This window comes from Momordica charantia (assembly GCF_013281855.1).
Source record: "Momordica charantia cultivar OHB3-1 chromosome 4 unlocalized genomic scaffold, Mcharantia_2.0 BLBB01000004.1, whole genome shotgun sequence".
NCBI lineage: Eukaryota > Viridiplantae > Streptophyta > Magnoliopsida > Cucurbitales > Cucurbitaceae > Momordica > Momordica charantia.
In genome coordinates, this window is record NW_028275162.1 from 29742214 (window position 1) to 29763463 (window position 21250).

The 21250-nt window shown below is 36.3% G+C and overlaps 3 protein-coding genes across 4 annotated transcripts in view; 2 read left to right on the forward strand and 1 right to left on the reverse strand.

Moving 5' to 3' along the window:
• The window catches only part of ATSAC1 (Phosphoinositide phosphatase family protein), a 43776-nt gene extending 30947 nt beyond the window's left edge, over positions 1–12829 (forward strand). For both annotated transcript variants that reach the window (XM_022296728.2, XM_022296729.2), the window contains 7 exons: positions 7846–8230; positions 8337–8458; positions 8650–8760; positions 9485–9697; positions 9940–10131; positions 11650–11761; positions 12350–12829. In XM_022296728.2, the coding sequence (XP_022152420.1) occupies positions 7846–8230; positions 8337–8458; positions 8650–8760; positions 9485–9697; positions 9940–10131; positions 11650–11761; positions 12350–12598 (1384 nt within the window). In that variant the 3' untranslated portion in view covers positions 12599–12829. The remainder of the gene's footprint in view (positions 1–7845; positions 8231–8336; positions 8459–8649; positions 8761–9484; positions 9698–9939; positions 10132–11649; positions 11762–12349) is intronic.
• A 1069-nt stretch (positions 12830–13898) lies between these two features.
• Positions 13899–15529, forward strand: LOC111020246 (Late embryogenesis abundant protein (LEA) family protein). Its single transcript, XM_022296854.2, has 2 exons — positions 13899–14948; positions 15016–15529. The coding sequence occupies exons 1-2, from the start codon at positions 13944–13946 to the stop codon at positions 15289–15291; spliced, it is 1281 nt and encodes a 426-aa protein (XP_022152546.1). The 5' UTR covers positions 13899–13943; the 3' UTR covers positions 15292–15529.
• A 1596-nt stretch (positions 15530–17125) lies between these two features.
• On the reverse strand, positions 17126–17953 carry LOC111020213 (uncharacterized). The gene has a single exon (XM_022296809.2). It carries the CDS (start codon positions 17781–17783, stop codon positions 17328–17330), a length of 456 nt encoding a protein of 151 aa, XP_022152501.1. The 5' UTR covers positions 17784–17953; the 3' UTR covers positions 17126–17327.
• Between the last annotated feature and the right edge of the window lie 3297 nt (positions 17954–21250).

The following is a 21250-nucleotide window of genomic DNA, read 5'->3' on the forward strand; positions in this document are numbered from 1 at the left end:
AATTAGTTAAGGGGGCAGCTAGGGAACTAAAGTTGCGAATGAATTTTCAGTAGAAGGAAGCAAGGCCAAGAAAACTTTGGACATCTTTTAGAGTTTTTGGTTCTGGCCATTCAACTATAGCTTTAATTTTTTGCGGGTCCATTTTTACAGTATTGTGTCCTATAAGGAAACCAAGAAAGGATATCTCAGATGTGACAAAAAGACACTTTTTAAGGTTTATGACTAGCTTATTAGTGGCTAATACCGAAAAGACTTGATGTAGGTGTGTGATGTGGTCAGACATAGATGGGCTATATATAAGTATGTCATCAAAATAGACTACCACAAATTTATTAATAAAAGGAAGTAATACCTGGTTCATAAGGTGCATAAAAGTACTTGGTGCGTTGGAGAGGCCAAATGGCATGACAAGCCATTCAAAGAGACCTTCATTTGTCTTGAATGCCGTCTTCCATTCATCCCCTGGCCGTAGGCGAATTTGATGGTATCCACTCCGAAGATCTATTTTGGAGAATGTTGTAGCACCACTAAGTTGATCCAAGAGGTCACTGATGCGGGGAATAGGAAAGCGGTATTTTATAGTTATTCTATTAATGGCTCTACTATCCACACACATCTGCCATGTGCCATCCTTCTTAGGGGTAAGCAAGGCGGGCATAGCACAAGGGCTTAAACTAGGTTGGATGTGTCCTTTATCAAGGAGCTCTTGGACTTGATCGTGTAAAATTTTGTATTCCTGTGGATTCATTCGATAATGGGCTAGGTTAGGCAAGGTAGCCCCGGGAAAGAATTCAATATTGTGTTGAATATCTCTTAAAGGGGGCAAGCCCTTAGGAGCTTCTGTAATGGTCTTAAATTCAAGGAGTAATTGTTCCATCTCGGTTGGAATAGAGTATGGTTGTTCGATAATTCCAAAACTTTTGACTACAAGACCAAGAACAGGCATATCTTTCTGTAATAGTAGTTATTTTACCGAGGACAGTGTGAACAAAGTACCGGTTTTTGGCATACCGTCTGCTGAAGGTGTAGGTTTAGATGGAGGGATAGGCAATAATACCACCCTTTTTCCCATCCAACAAAATTCATACGTGTTATCGCGTCCCCCATGGACTGCTTGTATATCATATTGCCATGGTCTACCAAGTAGAATATGGCAAACGTCCATATCCAAAACATCACACACAATTTGGTCCTTGTAACTAGCTCCAATGGACAAAGGGGCCGTACATGTGTGTGTGACTTGAGCCTCCCCACCTTTTTTTATCCACGAGACTTTATATGGAGTTGGATGGGGATATAACGTCAAATTTAATGCTGAAACTAGTTTACCAGCCACAATGTTTTCAGTGCTACCACTATCAATGATTAAGTTACAAACTTTACCATTGATAGTGCAACGAGATTTGAATAAAGCATGTCGTTGGTAAGCTGGTTCGACTTTTGGAGTGAGGAGGAGGCGTTGGACAACGCAATTGATGGTCTCACCTTCATCAGGACCTATGTATTCAATGTCCTCTTCTGGAGTTTCTTCCTCACTATAATCCGGTTGGTCCTCTTCTTCAATGAAAGTAACAGCTTTTCGTTGTGGATATTCATTCGAAAGATGTCCCACCTGCCCACATCGAAAACATTTGCCCAAGGTTGGGCGGTTATAAGTATTACTTACTTTTTTTCCAGCAGTAGGGTCCGTGGTTTTGGTAGCCGGAGAAGTGTCGTTGGCTATTTGTTTTCCTTTGGACGACGTGCTCACATGTGGCGCGGTAGGTGTGTCCACAGAGATAGCATTTCTTTTTGAAGAAGCCCCTTGATCCCAAGTAGTGCGCCGTGCATATGTTTTCTTATACCGGTTGTTAATTTGTTCTTCAATAGTTGTTGCAGTAGATATGGCTTCATTGAGGTACCCAAGAGGCTGCAATGCAATCTGTTCTTTAATATCTGCCCGCAAGCCGCCAACAAATCATGCGACCAAATACTGCTGGCTTTCCAAAAGATTTGTTCTTGCACCCAGGCGATGGAACTCCTCCGTGTATTCAGCTATGGAACGAGTTCCTTGTCGACAATTTTGATACTGATTATATAAAATCTGCTCAAAATTGATGGGAAGGAACCGTTCCCTCATTAGCTTTTTCATACATTCCCATGTCCGAATAGGGCGCTTACCATATCGTTGTCGATTTACCTCTAACTGATCCCACCACGCCGAGGCGCCACCTTTGAGTTTAAAAGCAACAAGCCGTACCTTTTTCTCCTCCAGGGTGTTCATGTAAGAAAAAAAAATTTCCACGTTCCGAACCCATTCCAAGAATCCCTCAATTTCCATCTTGCCGCTGAAGGATGGGAGGTCGATCTTCATCTTAAAATCAGGCGCCTCATGGTGCCTAACCTGTCGCTGTTGAAAACCCCGTTGGTTGTCCTCCGTCTCCAAGTAATCATCTTCTTCATCATTAGAAAAATCCAAGTAAAAGTCGTGGCGTCTTTGGAACAGCGGGTTGAGGTTAACTTCTTGATGATGCTGATGATAATCTTGATGTATTCTTGGTCCTCTGTTATAATCTTGATGAAATCTTTGAGGTACTACCGGCTTTTCTTGAATATGAATACCTTGTCTATCATCCTTCTGAACATCTTGACTGAATCTTGGAGGCAAAGGTTGGTCGTTCTTTGCAGAATTCTGGCTCACATTCAACATCTCCAATTGCTGATGAATCATCCCCAGTATTTGCTTAATCTCACCCACATCACTTTGTAGATTCTTGATCTCTCCGTCAACCAACTGCAAGCGTTTGGTGACCGTCCGTGGTGAGAGAACGACTGGTTGATCCGCTTCTTTACTTGTTATGGAAGAGTTGTCTCCCATCGTCGGTTTCTTTCCTGCCATCGAGTGCCCAGCAAAGTTTGGGAGCTCTGATACCAATTTGACGAAGATTCTCTTGATCAAAGTAAGAAAATCTCAATCTGCCTTTTATTTTTTTTTGAACAGGAAACGAACTTTTCATTGATAAATGAAAAGGAACATAAAATGTTCAAGGATACAAACTCCAAAGGAGTGAGAAAGATAAAACATAAAGTTGAAAGAAAATAAATAAAATTACAAAGGAGAGCTAAAAGCATCCCAATTAGAATCAATCATGCTAGGTGAGTAATTGACAAAAAGATTGGAAAGAGCACACCATTGAGAAGCTTTGAATTTGGCAATGTGAAAACATTCCAACGGATGCCTTTTTAACCCTTTGAAGGTCCTTTGATTGCGCTCGAACCATAATTCATAAATAAGGACTTTAAGACCGTTGACCCAAAGTAATGTAGCTTTAGGATTCATGTGTAGACCAAACAGCAACTGAAAAACCAAGTTCGAGACTGACTTGTCCATAACGCAAGGTAGATTGAAGATACCCAAAAAGGCAGACCAACAGGTTGCTGCAAATGGGCAGAAAAAGAAAGTGTGCAGCTGATTTTCGCTTGAGTTTACACAAAAAACACAAGCAAATGGCTGGAGAAAAATATATGGTATCTTTTTCTGCATAATTTCAGCTGTATTGACCTTACCAAACATAAGAATCCATGTAAGGACATTAACCTTCTTGGGGCTACCAGAATTCCAAAGCTTTGAGCAAAAATCTCGTGGTAATGCAGCAAAGGGAGCCTTAGAGTTACATAAGGAGCTGACAGAAAAAGTCCCATTTTTATTCAGATTCCAAGAAAGTTTGTCTTCATCATCATTTAACAAAACCAAATTCAGATTGTCCAATAATTCAATATATTCAGCAAATTCTCCATCTTTTAGCGACCTTCTAACTTCAATCCTCCAAGAGGAGGTGGTTGAATCCCAAGCTTCATGAACCGAAAGGTAGGGGTTCGAGGAAACCCGAAACGTAAGTGGAAACTTGTCCTTTAAAAAAGACTCGCCCAACCACAAGTGATGCCAAAACAAAGTACGTTTGCCATTTTTTACTGATAATGAAGAGAATTTTTGTACCTTTTTCCACTGTTTTTGAATGTTGTTCCAAGGGCTACGACACCCCAAATTCTTCTTTTCCAGAGTGTTCCAATCAAACAATCTGTTTCATAAATGCTGGCCACAACCCGGCGCCATAGCGCAGAAGTTTCCAAACTAAACCTCCAACCCCATTTCGCAAGAAGAGCATGGTTCTTATTCAATAACATACCAATGCCCAAGCCACCATTTGCACTAGGGCGAGAAGCTAAATCCCATCGACCCAAATGCTTTAAAGACGCATTTGAACCATCTCCCCAAAAAAATTTTCTGATATACTTTTCAAATTGCTTGCTGATACGTCCAGGCATTTGAAAAAGCGATAAGTAATACAAAGGGATGCTACCCAACACCGCTTGGCACAAAGTCAGTCTACCTCCTCTAGATAATTGATATCGCTTCCATCTATCGAGTTTCTTTAGGATCTTGTCCTTAACAGGGAACCAAAAGGCTTCAAGCTTTGGATTTCCACCTAAAGGAAGCCCCAAGTACATAATGGGCATATGTTCAATTTAACAATTCCACTTTGCAGCAAACAACGCTACTTTTTGGGTATCAATATTAATTCCACATAATGATGATTTATCCCAATTTATTTTTAGGCCAGACAACCATTCAAATGCCTTAATAGTATCGAAAAGAATCTCCAGCATATCATCATCATCCTTACAAAACAACAAAGTATCATCTGCAAAATGTAGATGAGAAACATGAACATGATTTCTGCCGACAATAAAACCTTCAAAAATACCCTTTTCATGTAGGCGATCCAAAAAACTACTAAACACATCACTGATTAAGAGAAAAAGGAAAGGAGAGAGAGGGTCTCCTTGCCTTAAACCTCTAGAAGCTGAGATTCTTCCTCTCAGTCGGCCATTGATGAATACTGAAAATTTTGTCCCTCTGATGCAACCATTAATCCAGCTAATCCATTTCTCTCCAAACCCTTTCTTTTGCAGGACAGCACCAAGAAAATCCCAATCCACTCTATCAAAGGCTTTTTCTAAGTCAAGTTTTAACATCCAACCACTCTTCTTCTTGACTTTATAGAAATTTACAAGTTCATTTGCAATTAACACCGGATCAAGGATCTGTCTTCCTTCAATAAAAGCACTCTGGTTCAAAGAAATTGTGCTAGGGATCACCTTCTTGAGGCGCTCGGTGAGAACTTTGGCTATAATTTTATAAGTGGATGTTGAAAGACTTATTGGTCTAAAGTCCTTTACCTTTTCCACTGAATCTTTCTTAGGAATAAGACAAATGAAATTATCTTTAACACAAGCATTCAATTGGCCATTTCGAAAGAACTCAGCAAAAAGTCGCATAAAATCTCCTTTCCAACGCTGCCAAAATTTGATGAAGAATTCAATGGTAAATCCGTCTGGCCCTGGCGCCTTATTTCTTCCCAAATTTTTTAGAGTAGACCAAACCTCAGCTTCCTCGAAATTCCTTTGTAACCAGCTACTGTCTTGACAAGAGATAGGCCTCCAAGAGATGTCTCTTGGAGTAAAATGTGAAATTCCTTCACTACAGCACAAGGCGTCGAAAAAGCTGGAGATTTCCTTCTCAATTTCTCTTTGGTTAACAAGAGATACACGATTTCCATCCTTAATCTCAGAAATCCGAGCCTTCCTATTGCGGGCAGCTAAGAATCTATGAAAAAAATTACTATTTTCATCCCCTGCCTTCAGCCAATGTACCTTACTTTTTTGTATCAAGTTTTGCTCCTCCCTTACATACAAATTAAGTAAGTCTGTCTTCAAAGAACCTCTTCGTTCGATTTCATCCAAGGAGAGACCAAAATTCTCATCCTTAATATCCAATAAGGATATTTCAGCTACTATTTTATCCTCCGCTTCCTTTCGCTGCTTTTCATTCTGAGCATGCCAAATTTTAAGTGAAGATTTTACGTTACGAAGCTTTGAAGATATTACAAACCCTGCCCAGCCGTAAGATACATCTTCTGAGAGCTTGGATTCAATTATTCGAACACAATTCTTATCTTCTAGCCAGGAATTAAAGAACCTGAAGGGCCCCTCCAGCATCAAGAACAATAGGAAAATGGTCAGACGTTATTCGTTCCACTCTATTTACACTAGAGTTGCTGAAGAGAGTGTCCCAATCTTGCGAAACAAAGAACCTGTCCAGTAATGAATGAGTACTATTGTTGCCAATTTTCGACCAAGTGTACTTGCCATTAGAAAGTGGAATTTCCATCAATTCTAATTCTTCAATTATACTATTAAATCTCTTCATTCCTTTTGTTATTCTACCTCCTGAAGACCTGTCTGATACCCACCTTGTGATGTTAAAATCTCCCCCCAATGATACCCACCTTTTATTAACTGAAGAATACTCCTATATATAGGGACTATAACTAACAAAACTTAACAAACACTAGTAACCTATAGTTACCACACGGTAAAAGGATTTAAAACCTACAACTAAGCTTATATCATTAAAGCTTTGTTTTTTAACTACCCAAAGCCATAAACGGCTACATCACTTTCTCTCATGCGGTTGGTTCTGGAATTAGTTTGACTTTCAAGCTCTGTCGCTAGCAGTTTTTCGGAGTTCTAGTCCAGGATGTTTTTTTATCTTTTTCAAGCTTGTATTGCTCTTGTTGCACTAATTCTTCGTTATTTTTCTCTTCTTCTCTCTCTCCTTTTTCGCCCCTTTGGGGTTTGTATCTTGAACATTTTTCTTTTTCATATATCAATGAAAAGTTGTTTCTTGTTCAAAAAAAATTGGTAAGATGAGAATTGGTTTCAAATTTCAAGTAGAATGTGTTGTGTGGCCACTTCTGGAGGAAGGAAAAGTATCGTGATTGCAGCCAGATTCAATAAGTTTGTGATTTACCAAGAATTGGGAGCAATAATGAAGGAAGCCCTCATGAAGATTAAGTAAACCAAATACTCTTCATCCAAGAAGTTTTGAAGCACTCATTCATGCCGAAAATTTGTGGCATAGACTATTTTGGTGTACTTAATCTTCATTTTTTTTCTGTCTAACTTGATCAAGAAAGTCCTCACACTTCGCTTGGGTATCCGCAGTTTAAGAAACATGCTTAGCTGAGTTTGCAAGATGTCATTTGCACGTAGCTATGAAACACAAGATCACTTGTTTGTTTCTTGCAACTTTGCTCGTAAATTCTGGGACTTTATGATCGAGAATTTTGGATGGTGGACTCGTATTCAATTGAACATTACTTTCCATCTCCAAGCATCTTAGGGGGACATCCATTCACAAAAGAAAAGGCGATTTTATGGTCTCTGATTACTAGAGCTTTCATCTGGTACTTATGAAAGGAAAGGAACAATAGAACTTTTAAAGACAGATACCAATCCTACTTCAATTTCTTTACTAATGTACTGGTCACGGCCCTCAGCAGGTGTAAATGTCATTTTGCTTAATTTTCTAGTTACACCTTAAATGATCACTTGATGAATTGTAGGGCTTTTTTGTAACCCATCATCATCGGGTCCTTTTCCCCTTTTGTATATTTCATATTATCAACGAAATATGTGTTTCTCACCCCAACAAAAAAAAAGAAATTTTTTTTTTTGCGTGTAGCTATGGAAGTGTGGCTTGAAAGAAAGTAGAGAACCTTTCTACATGATGAAAATTGTTCCAAGGAGATTTGGGATTACATTCCTTTTTTGCCTCTTCATGGTGCTCTTTAGTCTTTTTTTGTGATTACAATATTTCTTCTATCATGACCAATGGGAGGGTTTTTCTTTTCCTTTTTTTTGGTAATTCTCGTTTCTATTATTATTATTTTTTTCTCATTTGAAATTGGTTTGTGCTCAATAATCTTAGATTGGTATGGCTATCTACTTGTTCTATAACAGGGATGGTTCTCTTAGAGATTTGAGAGCTAGTTCAGGAGAACTTACAAGAATTGGGAGCAATAATGAAGTGCCAAGTACTGTTGTTAATCGAGAGAGAGAGGCTGCATCCAATCAGTATGAGAAAACAAACAATCATAGTAGTGAAGCACCTCGCTTACAGAGTGGAGTTCTGCGTACAAACTGCATTGATTGTTTGGATCGAACAAATGTTGCACAATATGCCTATGGTCTTGCAGCTTTAGGCCGCCAACTCCATGCAATGGGTTTGACAAAGATGGCTAAAGTGGATCCTGATAGTAGCATTGCTGCGGCTCTTATGGATATGTATCAGAGCATGGGGGATGCGCTTGCTCAACAATATGGTGGCTCTGCTGCTCACAACACTGTACTTATACGTGCATGGATCTAAGTTCATATATATTTATCTAAATTTATTTATATTTTGACACAACTTTTGTTTCTCACTAACAAAAGCTTGATCACAAATTTAGGTGTTTCCTGAAAGGCAGGGCAAATGGAAAGCTACCACCCAATCTAGAGAGTTTATCAAATCTATCAAACGCTATTATAGCAATACTTGCACTGATGGTGAAAAACAAGATGCAATAAATTTGTACGTTCATTGGATCTTATCTATGCATAATTGCATATACCTCACTTTCAGACACAACATATTGAGTTTTACATTCTCTTTTCTCAAGTTTATCCTTTCACTATTCAGAGAATTTACACTTCTGGATGCTTTCATGTTTTGATTTTTTCACTTATTGTTTTTAAATTTTCTTCTTACATATGTCTTACCAGATTTTTAGGTTATTTTCAACCTCAAGAAGGCAAACCTGCTCTGTGGGAACTGGATTCTGATTACTACCTTCATGTATCAGGGCTTGGAGATGATCTTTTTCCAGATAAGTGGTATAATTTTAGCAGTCTTGACTGTGTATCCTAGTCACAATATTTCTTCACTCCCTTTGGAGTTTGTATCCTTTCAACATTGTATTCCTTTCCATTAAATCAACTAGAAGTTCGTATCTAGTTTAAAAAAAATTACGATTAATTAATTTCATATTTTGACGTAGTATTTTTTATTAAAATTTAATACATTTTAGAAGAGCGACTATAGAAACATGCATGATAGCAATTATAGAGAGTAAGGATAAAGTACTGTAGCGAACTAGGAGAGTAAGGATAAAGTACTTTAGCAACCTGGGGTAAAAGAGTATGTACCTTAGCAAGTTGGGGTTTATCAAACTGCCAAATAAAAATGGATTTGACTTAGCTGCATTCACTTGTATTGTAGGGGTAGTTACTATTTTTGCCTTATACAAATATTATTCTGTTTCTTAGTTTTAACTTTTGTAATAATATATTCAGATTTCTTGACAGATTGCCAACAGCAGTAGTAACTCGGGTGAAATAACCTGGTTTTTATACTTTACTACCAACTAAAAAAGGAATTCACTCTCTCTCTAAAAAAAAAAAAGAAAAAGTTCACGGTTGTTTGTAACAGTTAGCAAATTATTGAATAATTGCAAGGATTTCAGTCTATAGAATTTATCATTCACCAAGGCCTGTAAAACTTAACAACTTATAATTGTTGCCAGTCTTGTGTAGTTTCTTCCTGATTCTTATTTTGCAGTTCAGAAGCTGTCTCAAATTCTATTGGAGGAGCAGCAATATCGCTTGAACCTATTCCAGCATGCAGAGAAGACTTTGCTAGGATGAAGTTAACATCATTTGATAAATTGATTGAACGAACTTGTGGTTCAATAAAGAATGTAAGGCTTTGGTGTGAACCTGATCAGAAACCTGGAGGTAGTACAGGAAATTCCAGCATGGCACCTGATGCAGCGTAATTTTCTCATTGATCTTGAATGGTCTCTTTAATCTCTCTTTCTTTGAGGTGGTAGATTCGGAAAGGAGGCAGATTTATTGAACTTCCAAATATTGTACCTTTTAGTTGGTTTCATTTCTCAATTCAGATCTCGTGTTTAGTGAATTATGTGACAGCATTGCATAGGGACTAGATGAATTTGTTAAATGCTTGGAGCAGTTATTGAACCTACAGTAAATTAAAATGCGACTTTTATGCAGTGAAATTCAACTTAAAAGCCCAAATTGGCTGTTTGGTCAGAGGAAGTATGAAGAAAGTAGCCCTGGTTCCAAAGATGCTTCACATGAAGCTGCAATCTGTACAACTGAGGATAACAAAAAATTTGACGGTTTCTGTGATCTAAACAGGCTTTCTTCTAGTGACAATTTCAATGATGAGGAAATCTTCCAAAGGTAAATCTTCTAAGAAGTAAGAATACAAATATTTTACTCTAGATTCTTCTTCCCGTTCCCATCAAACATATCATTGTTAATTTGTTTGCCTCAATGCCAAAAAAATATACTACTCTCTCCTTATATATTTAATTATCTGTGATATCTTGAGATTGAATGGAAAATCTAGTTTGGGTTAACCACAAAATTAGCTAATGATACAGGAACCAATCTTTGAGTCCGAAGGTAGATCTTTATTATTTTCTTGAAGACAAGAAATCATGTGTTACAGGAAGCTAACAATTTTGGGATAAGATAAATTACTCGTCTATCAAGTGAAAGAAGTATACAAAGAACTAAAGTGGCATTCTTTTGGAAGGAAATCTTTTCATTAAGATATGAAAGAAAAATAAAGAAAAGATACAAAAAAGGACTAGATATTTGAGGCGGGGGGGGGGGGGGGGGGGGGGGAGGCGGGGGAGGTCGGCTTACAGCCTGATAACATATATATACCCTCAGGATTTAGGAGGAAGGGCGGGGTGCCAAGCATATGAGATGCTTGCTTAGAGAATTGTAAGAGAACTAGCATGATGAATCTAGGCTCCAAAGTCTTCGTTAGGGTAATATGAGGGATAGAACCTGCAAACCTCTTCCATCAGCACCAGGATTCCTCCCCTCCCCGAAGACTTCAAGAATAGAACACTCTTGTTGAAAGCTAATAGCATATATACTCTCAGCAAATGAGAAGCTATGGAAGCCCTTTGCATTTAAGTGTTTCCCAATAGCGCACCAACCTACCATCCCCAAGGTTGAAAAGGGACTTTACTAGCAATCAATAAGGTGCTAATTGCTCCTGGTAAGCTACTAAGGACTTTTTCTTCCCTCTTCAGAAAAAATTGTCGTCCATCCTCCACAATATGACCTATCGATGATGAGGCTGACTTTGTGTCAAAGGGAATCCTTCTCTTCAGGGAATCTCCATAGCTATTTATGTAGCCAGTAATGCCTAATTCTTTTGCTTTAGCCTTTAGGTTACGAATGCTGAAGCTTTTGGTCATTCCTTTATTGCTACCTTTCTGCTAAAAAAATTATAACTACAGAAGTCTTCTGCTCAGAGAGCACCAAAGAATAATTTTCATTGCATTATGACACAGAACTTTGTTTCTCAAAAGCTATGTTCACGAAGCAGTAATATGTAGTATCATAAAGTACTTCTCTATGTTATAACACTTACTAGTATATGCATAGTGCAAATGGATCAATTACCTTCAGTGTTTCGTTCCATGTGTTGAACTTCCAATTCATACAGCGCCCACAATGAAGTTGGTAACTTGGTAGGTATAGTTCCTGGATCTGAAAAAAAAGAATCTTGTCATGTAAAAGGGAGAAAAAGGCACTTCAATTTTGGTTCCTTAACCATTCAACGTATGGTGGTTAGACTTTTGTGCAATATTACAACAACAACCTCTCTAATCAAGGCCAGGTATAATGATTTCCAGTTATAATGTAACGTTTGTTACTTCTTTATGTCTAGTCCAGGTACCTTGCAATGACATCAGTTGAAGAAGCCAATGGTTGGTATGGTGGTACATTACTTGGCGATCAAGATGAAAGCAGTGAGATATATAAACACTATTCTGAGTTATGCGAGGTAATTGGATGCTGGTCATTCGATACGCAGCTTATAGCTTGTTGCATTCATTCATTCATTCAAATGGTTAACTGTTATAATTTGGCTACCGTGATATGCCTTTAAATATGTTAATTTTTTTTTAATTTTTAATTTTTTAATTTCATAATGGAGAGAAATGCCCTTTATCGAAGTATGATAAATATATATGAAAAAGAGGCGGCTCTTCTTGTCAACTGTCTCGATAGCAATCCTGCTACAGCAACTCTCTGAATGCCATGACTTTCCCTCTCCAAGTGATTTTATTTATAAGTTAAGGAACATTTTTATGAAATATTAAGTCTGCTCCTATGGTAATTCAGTTTTGTATGTTTTCAAGTTACTTTATTGGCAGATTACTGATGTTATTAGTGAGCTAAAGATTTGTCCTTTGATAAAGACGAAGTTCAAGTCACAGATTATGTTTATATTTTACTGAATTAATTGCTGTTTGAATTTTGTTGCCTTGTGATATGATATGACACAAATGCGAATAGATTAGATTATGGGGGTTTCTTTGTTAAATGGGGTGATTGCAGAGTTGACATGCTTTGGAATCTTGATTCACAGGGCCCTGCCACGATGTCCTTCCAGAATGATCCTGAAAGGGAAAAGCACTATGCTGATCTTCTACGCATGGGTGCGATTGATGTTATAGATGATGCTTCTATCGAAGAAGACATGGAGGCAGCTTTGAAGGAGTATGATGATATTGGAGTGGATCTTGGGATCATACCTTCATCGTGCAAGTACTTTGCCGAAGATCCTAGTTGGTTGACTAGATGGATCATTGGAGAAGAGAAGCTGCAGAGGATATGAGTTGAATGAACCCCCATTTACATTACCTATTACTAACTGGTTTATCACACTGAATTGCTTGTCTACGTGTTCTAACATTGCGAATAAAGATCATCGGTTGTACTACACAGTACATTCAAGCGAAAACCGAGATAAAATGTAAAAATGTGCCTGTGTATTTTTCAAGGAGGATCAACTGTAGTCATTTGCACATCTCCAGAACCTGTTATTAAAAAAGTAGTCATCAGCTCACTCGTCTTCTGCATTTCACCTTTTGACATGTTTGCAGTAGAATTATGCGATTCACCGTTTAAAGCTCTTTATGTTGGGAGCTTATAACAGGCTGTAAGCGAGAGATCCAACTTGCTTACTGATTAATAAGCAAAATGTCGAAGTCAAAGGTTTACGATTTGGCCATTTTAAATCTGAAACTAAGGGGCGCCCTAAAATAGCTGCTTTTTCGTTTATCCGGTTTGTCGCTCCTTTTAGGTCGCGTTCAATTACTATTTATTTGATTGATTCTTTACTAGAATTTTTATCGAATCATAACCAGACTTATTATTGTTGAAGAATCAGATGTAAAACAATATAATTCTTTCTTAATTCTTGTTAATTACAAAGAAAATTAAAAAAATTGTCTCAATGTTATTTTTTATTATTAAAAAAAATAATTTTTAATTTATTTCGTTGATGGTAAATAATTTTTATTGTAACAATTTATTTAATATTAGATAATAACCCATAATTAAGATAAAATTACATTAACAAAAAATTGTTTAATATAATTTTTATTAGAACAATAATCTTTAATATAAATGATATTAGTCAAATCGATCATAGTTTAAGTGGGTAAGACATTTATCTCTGATCGAAAGGTCATGAGTTCGAACCCCTATTTCACTGTTGTACTAAACAAAAAGATATTAGATTTTATTGTTCTAATATTTTAATAACGATAAATCTTATTCTAGTAATTTTTTTATGCTTTGTTAATTAATATTAACAAAGTAAAATTAAAAATGAAAATTTTTGTAATAAAATCACATTAACTCATAAGTTATTAGTATAATTTTTGTATTCAGAAGAAATCTTGTTAGTGATATAAATAAATAAAAAATAAAGTAAATAAATTTATTTTGTTCTTACTTTTTTAACCGTGGCAAGCACAACTGCACAAGAGGACAAAAGGGAGGGGAGCCCACTATTATCCTTTATTATTTTAGGTGCACACGTTGAAATGCAGCGCCGAAACACCTGTCTCTCAGTACAAACTACGCGTCCATCTGTTGACTATCTTCCTCGATAATAAATATATCTACTGCCCTTGATCTACGTCTCTTCGTCATTTTGAACTGGGAACTTGAAGATGACCAACCTATTTGCTTTGTGTGTCATTGTCACTTCTCTAACTGCCGCGGGACTCTGGTCTCCTTCTCCGGCGTCCAAGCAAGATCACGAGCAGGATGTTATCGTTAAAGAAGGCCACCGAGTGGTTGTGGTCGAGTATGGCGACCAAGGTCGACAAAGTACTAAAGTTTCCATCTCTCCGGAACCCGAGTCCAAACCCAACCCACTGCATAACCCCAGCGCTAGCCAAGACTCCGAAACCGAAAGGCACCGCTCCAGAGATCTTATATGCGATGCCTTCGGCAAATGTAAACATAAGATAGCCAATGCCGTGGGGAAAGCTAAAGTGATGGTTTCGGAGACAGCCGAGGACGTCGGAGAGGCTGTCGCCGACGCATTCGATGAGGCCAAAGACACTGTTTCAGACAAATCCCATCGAGTCAAGGAGTCGGTTGAGAAAGCCAGAGAGGGTGCCAACGGGTTCGTGGAAAAAACGAAAGACACAGTTTCAGGGAAAGTACACGACTTGAAAGAGGGTGCAAAGGAGAATGCGAAGGAAGTCAAAGGCAGAGGAGAAGGCGTTGTGGAGGATTCTGAACGACAAACTGCAGAGAGGATTAAAGCTGGTGGAAACAAGCTGATGGTAATACTTGGTAGAGGAGTAAAGCTTGTGAAGGGTTCCGTTAGGTACTTGGGTTCCGCAGAGTCATTGAGATCAGTAATGGGTGTGTTGAGTCTGCTAGGATTTGCTATGGCTTTGGGAATGGGCGTGTGGACTACTTTCATTTCTAGCTATGTGCTGGCGATTGCGCTGCCAAGGCAGCAGTTGGGTGTGGTGCAGAGCAAGATATATCCTGTGTACTTTAGGGCCATGGCTTCCAGCATTGGGATGGCCTTACTCGGCCATCTATTCAGCCATAGCAACACCTACACAAAGGCTCAAGTGGTCCAAGGATATGTACTTTTGGCTGCACTTTTGATGACTTTTGCCAATTATATCTACATGGAGCCTCAAGCCACCAAGGTATCTTCTGACCTTTCTAAGTTTACCAATGCCCTGTTATTGTGTATTTATTGCTGTGCGACTGCAGGTAATGTTTGAGAGGTTAAAAATGGAAAAGGAAGAAGGAAGAGGAATTGAAGATATAACCGCCGATCCAGCAATCACAACCAGCAAAGCCGCAATGTCTGCTACATTGCAGGCCACAGAAGTTGTAGACCGGGAGGTGGTGAAGTCCAGAATCGTGGGGTTGAATCAGAGGCTAAAGAAGCTGAATTCGTATTCATCCTTGTTAAACCTGCTCACTCTCATGGCTCTCACCTGGCATCTTGTGTACCTCAGCCAGCGTCTTCGCATATCGTGCTGAGAACACAATGTCTTTCTTTTTTTTTTTTCCTGCTTTGTTTTATTAAGATGATGTGCATATTTTACCTGAAGTAGATACTAGATAGATAGTGTTACTGTTATTAGGTGGTCCAGTCCATGGTCCAACAAGTAGTAATGTCAAATGTTGGAACTCAACTTTGCCCTCCATGTTTTCACATGTATTGTATTGTATTGTATTGTGTTTTCACATGTATTGTATTGTATTGTATTGTATTGTATTGCTTTCTTCGATTTCCTAAATTGCTGGCAGAACTTTGTTTGGATCCTTGGCATCTGATATGGAGAGTCGATAGTTTAGCGATCATGTATCGTCTCTTCTATACAGTTTACAGAAGCATCATCACAAGAAGGGCCGAAACAGGATCAAACACAATTTATTCTATGGAGATAGAAAATCATAGGGAATAAGCAATCTGGCCATGTGCCGGCCTAATTTTCCTTACTCGAGTTGGTTCGAGGTTCTTGATGAACGCAATTCGTTCACTAACAAACTCAATCTTAAAGTCTATTATGCAACTTAATTCTATCAAGTTTAGTAAACAATTCAAATTACATATACCGTTACCTTCCAGGTGATGTGCTAAAAATAGCTCCTGCTCGAATTCTTGGATTTTAGCCTTTTCTTTCTCCAGTTGCTCTTTGAGTACGGTGACTTGTCTTCTGAGAAACGTTTTGTGGTCCATCATGTATTTTTGTTGTTTCTTGATTGGAAAATTCCTAAACCTTTCCAGCACATCGAATGCTTGTTGTGGAGAAGGCCAAATCTCGATTTGTGAGTCGTGGACATTATGAATAACCGCACAGGCAACAACTCCGCATAGTGTCGTAAGTTGGCTCAGATTTTTCAGTAATCCCGCCTTCCTTTTCTTCAGTGTTGCTCTTCTCAAGGTCCCGTTACTAATCAAATCGTGCTTGACCTTGCTCCTGCCAATGCTTCAATAATATGAAGAGAAGCCTACCTTTTGCCCCAGAATATATATACCCCTCCTGTGTTGTGTTGTATATGGCAAGAAATTGCTGCGGTACGTTTTAAATTTTCGAATTCACGTGGATTGTCCCATTAACACAGTTACTACAAGCAACATCAGAAAATATGGAATGCTATTGAGGAAAGATTCTGAACGAGAAGGATTTGGCTGTTAGGCCTTCCAAGTAGGGAAGGTTATCCCAACTAAGAGAACCAATCACTCTAAATGCAAATAACAGCAAAAGAGGTCTTTTTCAATCATTGAAATAGGAAATAATCCACTGTGAAGAACAAGCATCTCAAATATGCAAGAATTTAAATTAGATCAAACATCATTAACTCAGAATTCAGCAGTACATGACTACACGTATTATTTGCCTTTAGATGGTTTTTAGATTTCTGATTTCTGATATTAACAATCGGATAGACAAGTTCGAAGGGTGTATTATACGCACCGGCCATGAAGGAAGTTTTTAATGGAATGGAGGCGTGGAGCAGCGTCTTATGTTTTTTGTCTATAGATTATATGATGCGGAATATCCTTAAAATTAAAATATGTATATTTATATAGGATGGGAATGGAGATGAAGACACCGGTCTATACTCTATAGCGTGATTCTGGATGTAGTATACAGTAACAATAGAAATGAACCACAATAATCAGTAATTCATATCTAATATTCGTGAATTTCCAAGTTAACATCGTTTATCACATGATAGTAACCATGCTCCCGCAGGCCATAACTAAACCAGATGACCTCGTCGACTTCCTCGTTCCATTCCCTTTATGTCATTTTTCATTTTTGGGTTGGTACAGATTTTAAGCTCAAATACATTCACGCACATGTTTTCGAACAATTAATTTTACATTGATCAACTCAAATAGATGGTCCACAACATCTGTTCATCTCAGGTTTAAATTTTAAGATCAAACCCAAATTCTAATCGCAGAACATATTCTGAACCCATTAAAAATTCACAAAATCTCAACAATTTGATGACATTTACACTAGCAACAAAAACACCGAAAAAAAGAAAGTGAATTGATATCAACCTAATAGTGGAATTACATTGCTATTTTTAAAGTCACAAAATCTCGCATCCCCATTTATGTCGTTGTCACCATCACCACATTCATAAACAGATCGAACGAGTAGTAACTGGTCATCCAAGTACCTTTGTAATAGACCGATCTCTTCCTCCCCGTCCTCCGGGAGCGCTGCTGCGCAGCCGCCTTCCTCGCATCGCCGCAACCGTTCGATTTCTGGGGAATCACGAAGAGATATGCTTCGCCTGTGACGAGCTAGGCGGATGCAGAGCTCTATGGCACAGATGAAGGGGAAAGTAGCGCAGAAAATGGGAACTAGGAGGGGGGAACAAAGCAAGACAAAGACAAAGCGGGTTCGGCTGGAACAAAGCCAAGAAGAGGCAGCAGCAGCGGCGGTGGCTAACATGATGACGGGCGGATTTTTATGGAAAACGGAGAGGTTGAGGATCGAATACATCCGGCTCGTAAGATGGACTTCATGGTGTGAGCCTGAGGAGCGGGGAGAAGGTGAGACTTGGGGGGATTGGGGTTATGGCTGCCAATCTGGGTTCTGGGTCTCCACGACGAAGACGCCTCTTCCTCTTCAAACCCAAACCCAAACCCAAAACCAAACTCTGTTTGTTATCGTTTAATTAAGTGATTATTAATCTATTAAAATAATACTCTTCTGGACTTTTTACTTATTATGTGGCATTGACTAAGAGTCTACGTGGCAAATTTAATTGCCAAATACGATGGGTTTGGTTCATTTCGGTCAAAGAACTCCAACAACCCCCATTTTGTGCAAAAGATCATGGGATTATGGTATATCATAAGTCACCTTCAATATATACCCAAAATAATATCACTAACAATAGATTCCATTTCCTATTCTTCTGAGCTTGAATCATAAGAATTGTTACAAAATGTAAACTTAAATGAATTTTTCGATTTTTTTTTCTGTTGAACTAAAGTTCAAGGTGAGCGATGAACATGTAATATTGTTGGAAGGCAATACAACTCTGTGCACGTTCCTTCTCAATTGTTGCTATCCCTTATAATTTGACTTCTTTTGCTCATTTTTTTCTGTCCTTTTCTAATGTCCGATCCCTGCATAATTATAATTAAATTTAAAATAAGTCATTTAAAACTTTCATATATATATAAGAAAGTATCAAACAATTTTCATATGGCGGAAAGTATTATTTCAACATATATACAACTACTTCTGCACTATATAACATTAAAAAAATAGCTTATATTATGTATACCCTGATTTTAGTTTATCATACATTATAGAACATTCAATATATACCTTCATATTTCACACATTAACACATCATGTGTTAATATCTTCTGAAGAACATTTTCTATAATAAATAAATGGTTAAAAAACATTTTTAGTCTCTATAATTTTGCTAAAGCAACAATTTAATTCATGAACTTTAGTTTGTAATGATTTAGTCTATGTATTTTCAAATTTGTAACAATTTAATCCTTGAACTTTAATATGTAACAATTTAGTCATGTATTTTAAAGTTGGTAATGATTTAGTCCTTATCTTGCATGTATAGATTGATAAACTAAAAAGGTACCAAATATGTTTGTGAATTAGAAATATTAAATTATTATATGATAAAATTTGAAACTTAATTTTAATAAAAAAATTTAGATAGGGACTAAATTGTTACAAGTTAAAATTCAGGACTAAATTGTTACTTTTAAAAGGACAAAATGTGATTTTTAACCTAAATAAATCTATTTTAACACACAAATATCTAAAATTGTGGACAATGACTTTTTTTAACCGTTTGGGTAATGGAAGCTAAACTTCCTTTTGGTTCTCGTCGAAAACAACTATAGTCTTTTTAACCCATTTTAATAAAAGAACTCGAAAAAAAAAATTAAAAATTTGAAAAATAAGTTTTTTATAATTCTAAGAGTTTTAAAGGAAACAACAAACTTTTTTATAAATGTCTCAAAAGGAAAAAAAAAGATCATCAAAAAAAATTTTATTTATAAAACAAATAATACAACAAACCTAAACACCTAAATATAAATGTACATGCAATATTTCATTACCATTATTGAATTATAGAAATCAATATATATTCAATAAATCTATATTGGGAGAACGTAAGAAAAATATTTTTTGACCATTTTATCCCTTACTAAATTTACAATTTATCAACTATGTCATTAACACATTATTAATATTAAATTAATTATTAACTATTAATTATTAACTATTAATTATTAATACTAAATTTATAGAATTTAAAATATTAGAATGTTATAACATAAAATTAATTTTTTTCTTTAATTATCGATACTACTAGATGTATAGGATTTAAAAGGTTATAATGCGAAAAGTTTTTCTACGACATAAAATTAATTAATTTTTTATTTAATTGTAATTCATATAGAATTTGAAGAGTTTAAGAATTTCAAAAGTCTTTGTAACTTTTTATTGTCTACTACTATAAAAATAGGCTTTCTTCCACCATTTTTTTCACGACATTTTTCACTACTTTATTTTTAATTTTCTCAAAACATCTCTAAAATATTATTCAATCTCGAAAACATCTCAAGATGTTTGTGACATATTCATCAAATTGCAAATGATGCACGTGCCAAACCTATATATCTCGAATACTATGTTTGCAACGTTACCGTTTTACAATTTTATGAAGTTGGATGTACCTAAAAGATGAGTGTATAGTTGGGATTTGAATGTTTTTTGTTACTATTTTATTCTCTTATTACGAAAAAGAGTTCTTCTCCATTGCTCTACTCATAATATGAGTCCGGTTTTATTTTGTCTATTTTTATTTTCTCTCTTTTCCTTAATTTTTCCAGTATCCATAAACTGAAAAGCAATTTAGGATGGTGTGTGCAAGAAAATATGATACATGAGTCAATCTATGTTATGAATTATAGATTTTAGATGTTAGAATTTGATTTTGAAGCTAGCTATGCTTATCTTGCAATAATAAAATACTGATATTAAAATATGGGACATGGTGAAATCGGCAAATGCTATGAATTTAGTTGGATTGAATCTTGATATAAAAACTAAGCGGTAACTTTAAAATTCATAGAAAACTTGAAATTATATATAAATATATAGAAAGTTTGTAGTGATACACATTTTAATTTTTTTTCTTTGTTTATTATTTTACTATTAGTGATATTTTTTTATTAAAATTAATTAAGTTAAAAATATTTCGTACAATACACGTGTTAGCACACTAATACCCATATATGTACCCTTCACAATAACAGCATACACAATTTTTTTTTTTTTTAGAAAAACAGCATACACAAACTAAAATATTTATTTAGGGACCGTTTGATTGGAGAGTTTAAGAGGGGAATGGACTTTGACATATAAAATCTATGTTTGTTTGGAGATTTGAAATTTGAAATTATATGCCTCCGAACTCTTTTCCGAGGCATATTAGAATGGGAGACGTTTTTATCATATAAAAAAACGTGGATTTTCTCTTTTAAGCCTTCTCTCCCTCCAAAAAATCATCCCTCTCACCTCTAAAACTCATCTCCTCTCCCTACTTCTTTACCCTTTTTTTTCTTCTTGTTTTTCTTTTGCTTGCTATTTGGTTTTTTTTGTCTGCACCATTTTTTTTTTCTACTATTTATTTTTTCCTTCGTGCTTTGTTATCATTTTATTTGTTTGTTTTTTCTTTCCTCTATTAATTATTCTTTTAATTTCGACAAGAACTCAAATTTTTTTTTATCCTTAAATCAAGATTCAACAACAAATTAACTCTATCTTAAAAAATTTAAAATAAAATTTTAGAATTAGAAGCAGTTTTTTTAATTGTTTAGAATTATTTTTTTAATAATTTAACTTAATAGAAATAAATCAACTACCAAAACACAGTAACCAAATCTGAACTCTAAGATAAATTTTAATGGTTGAGG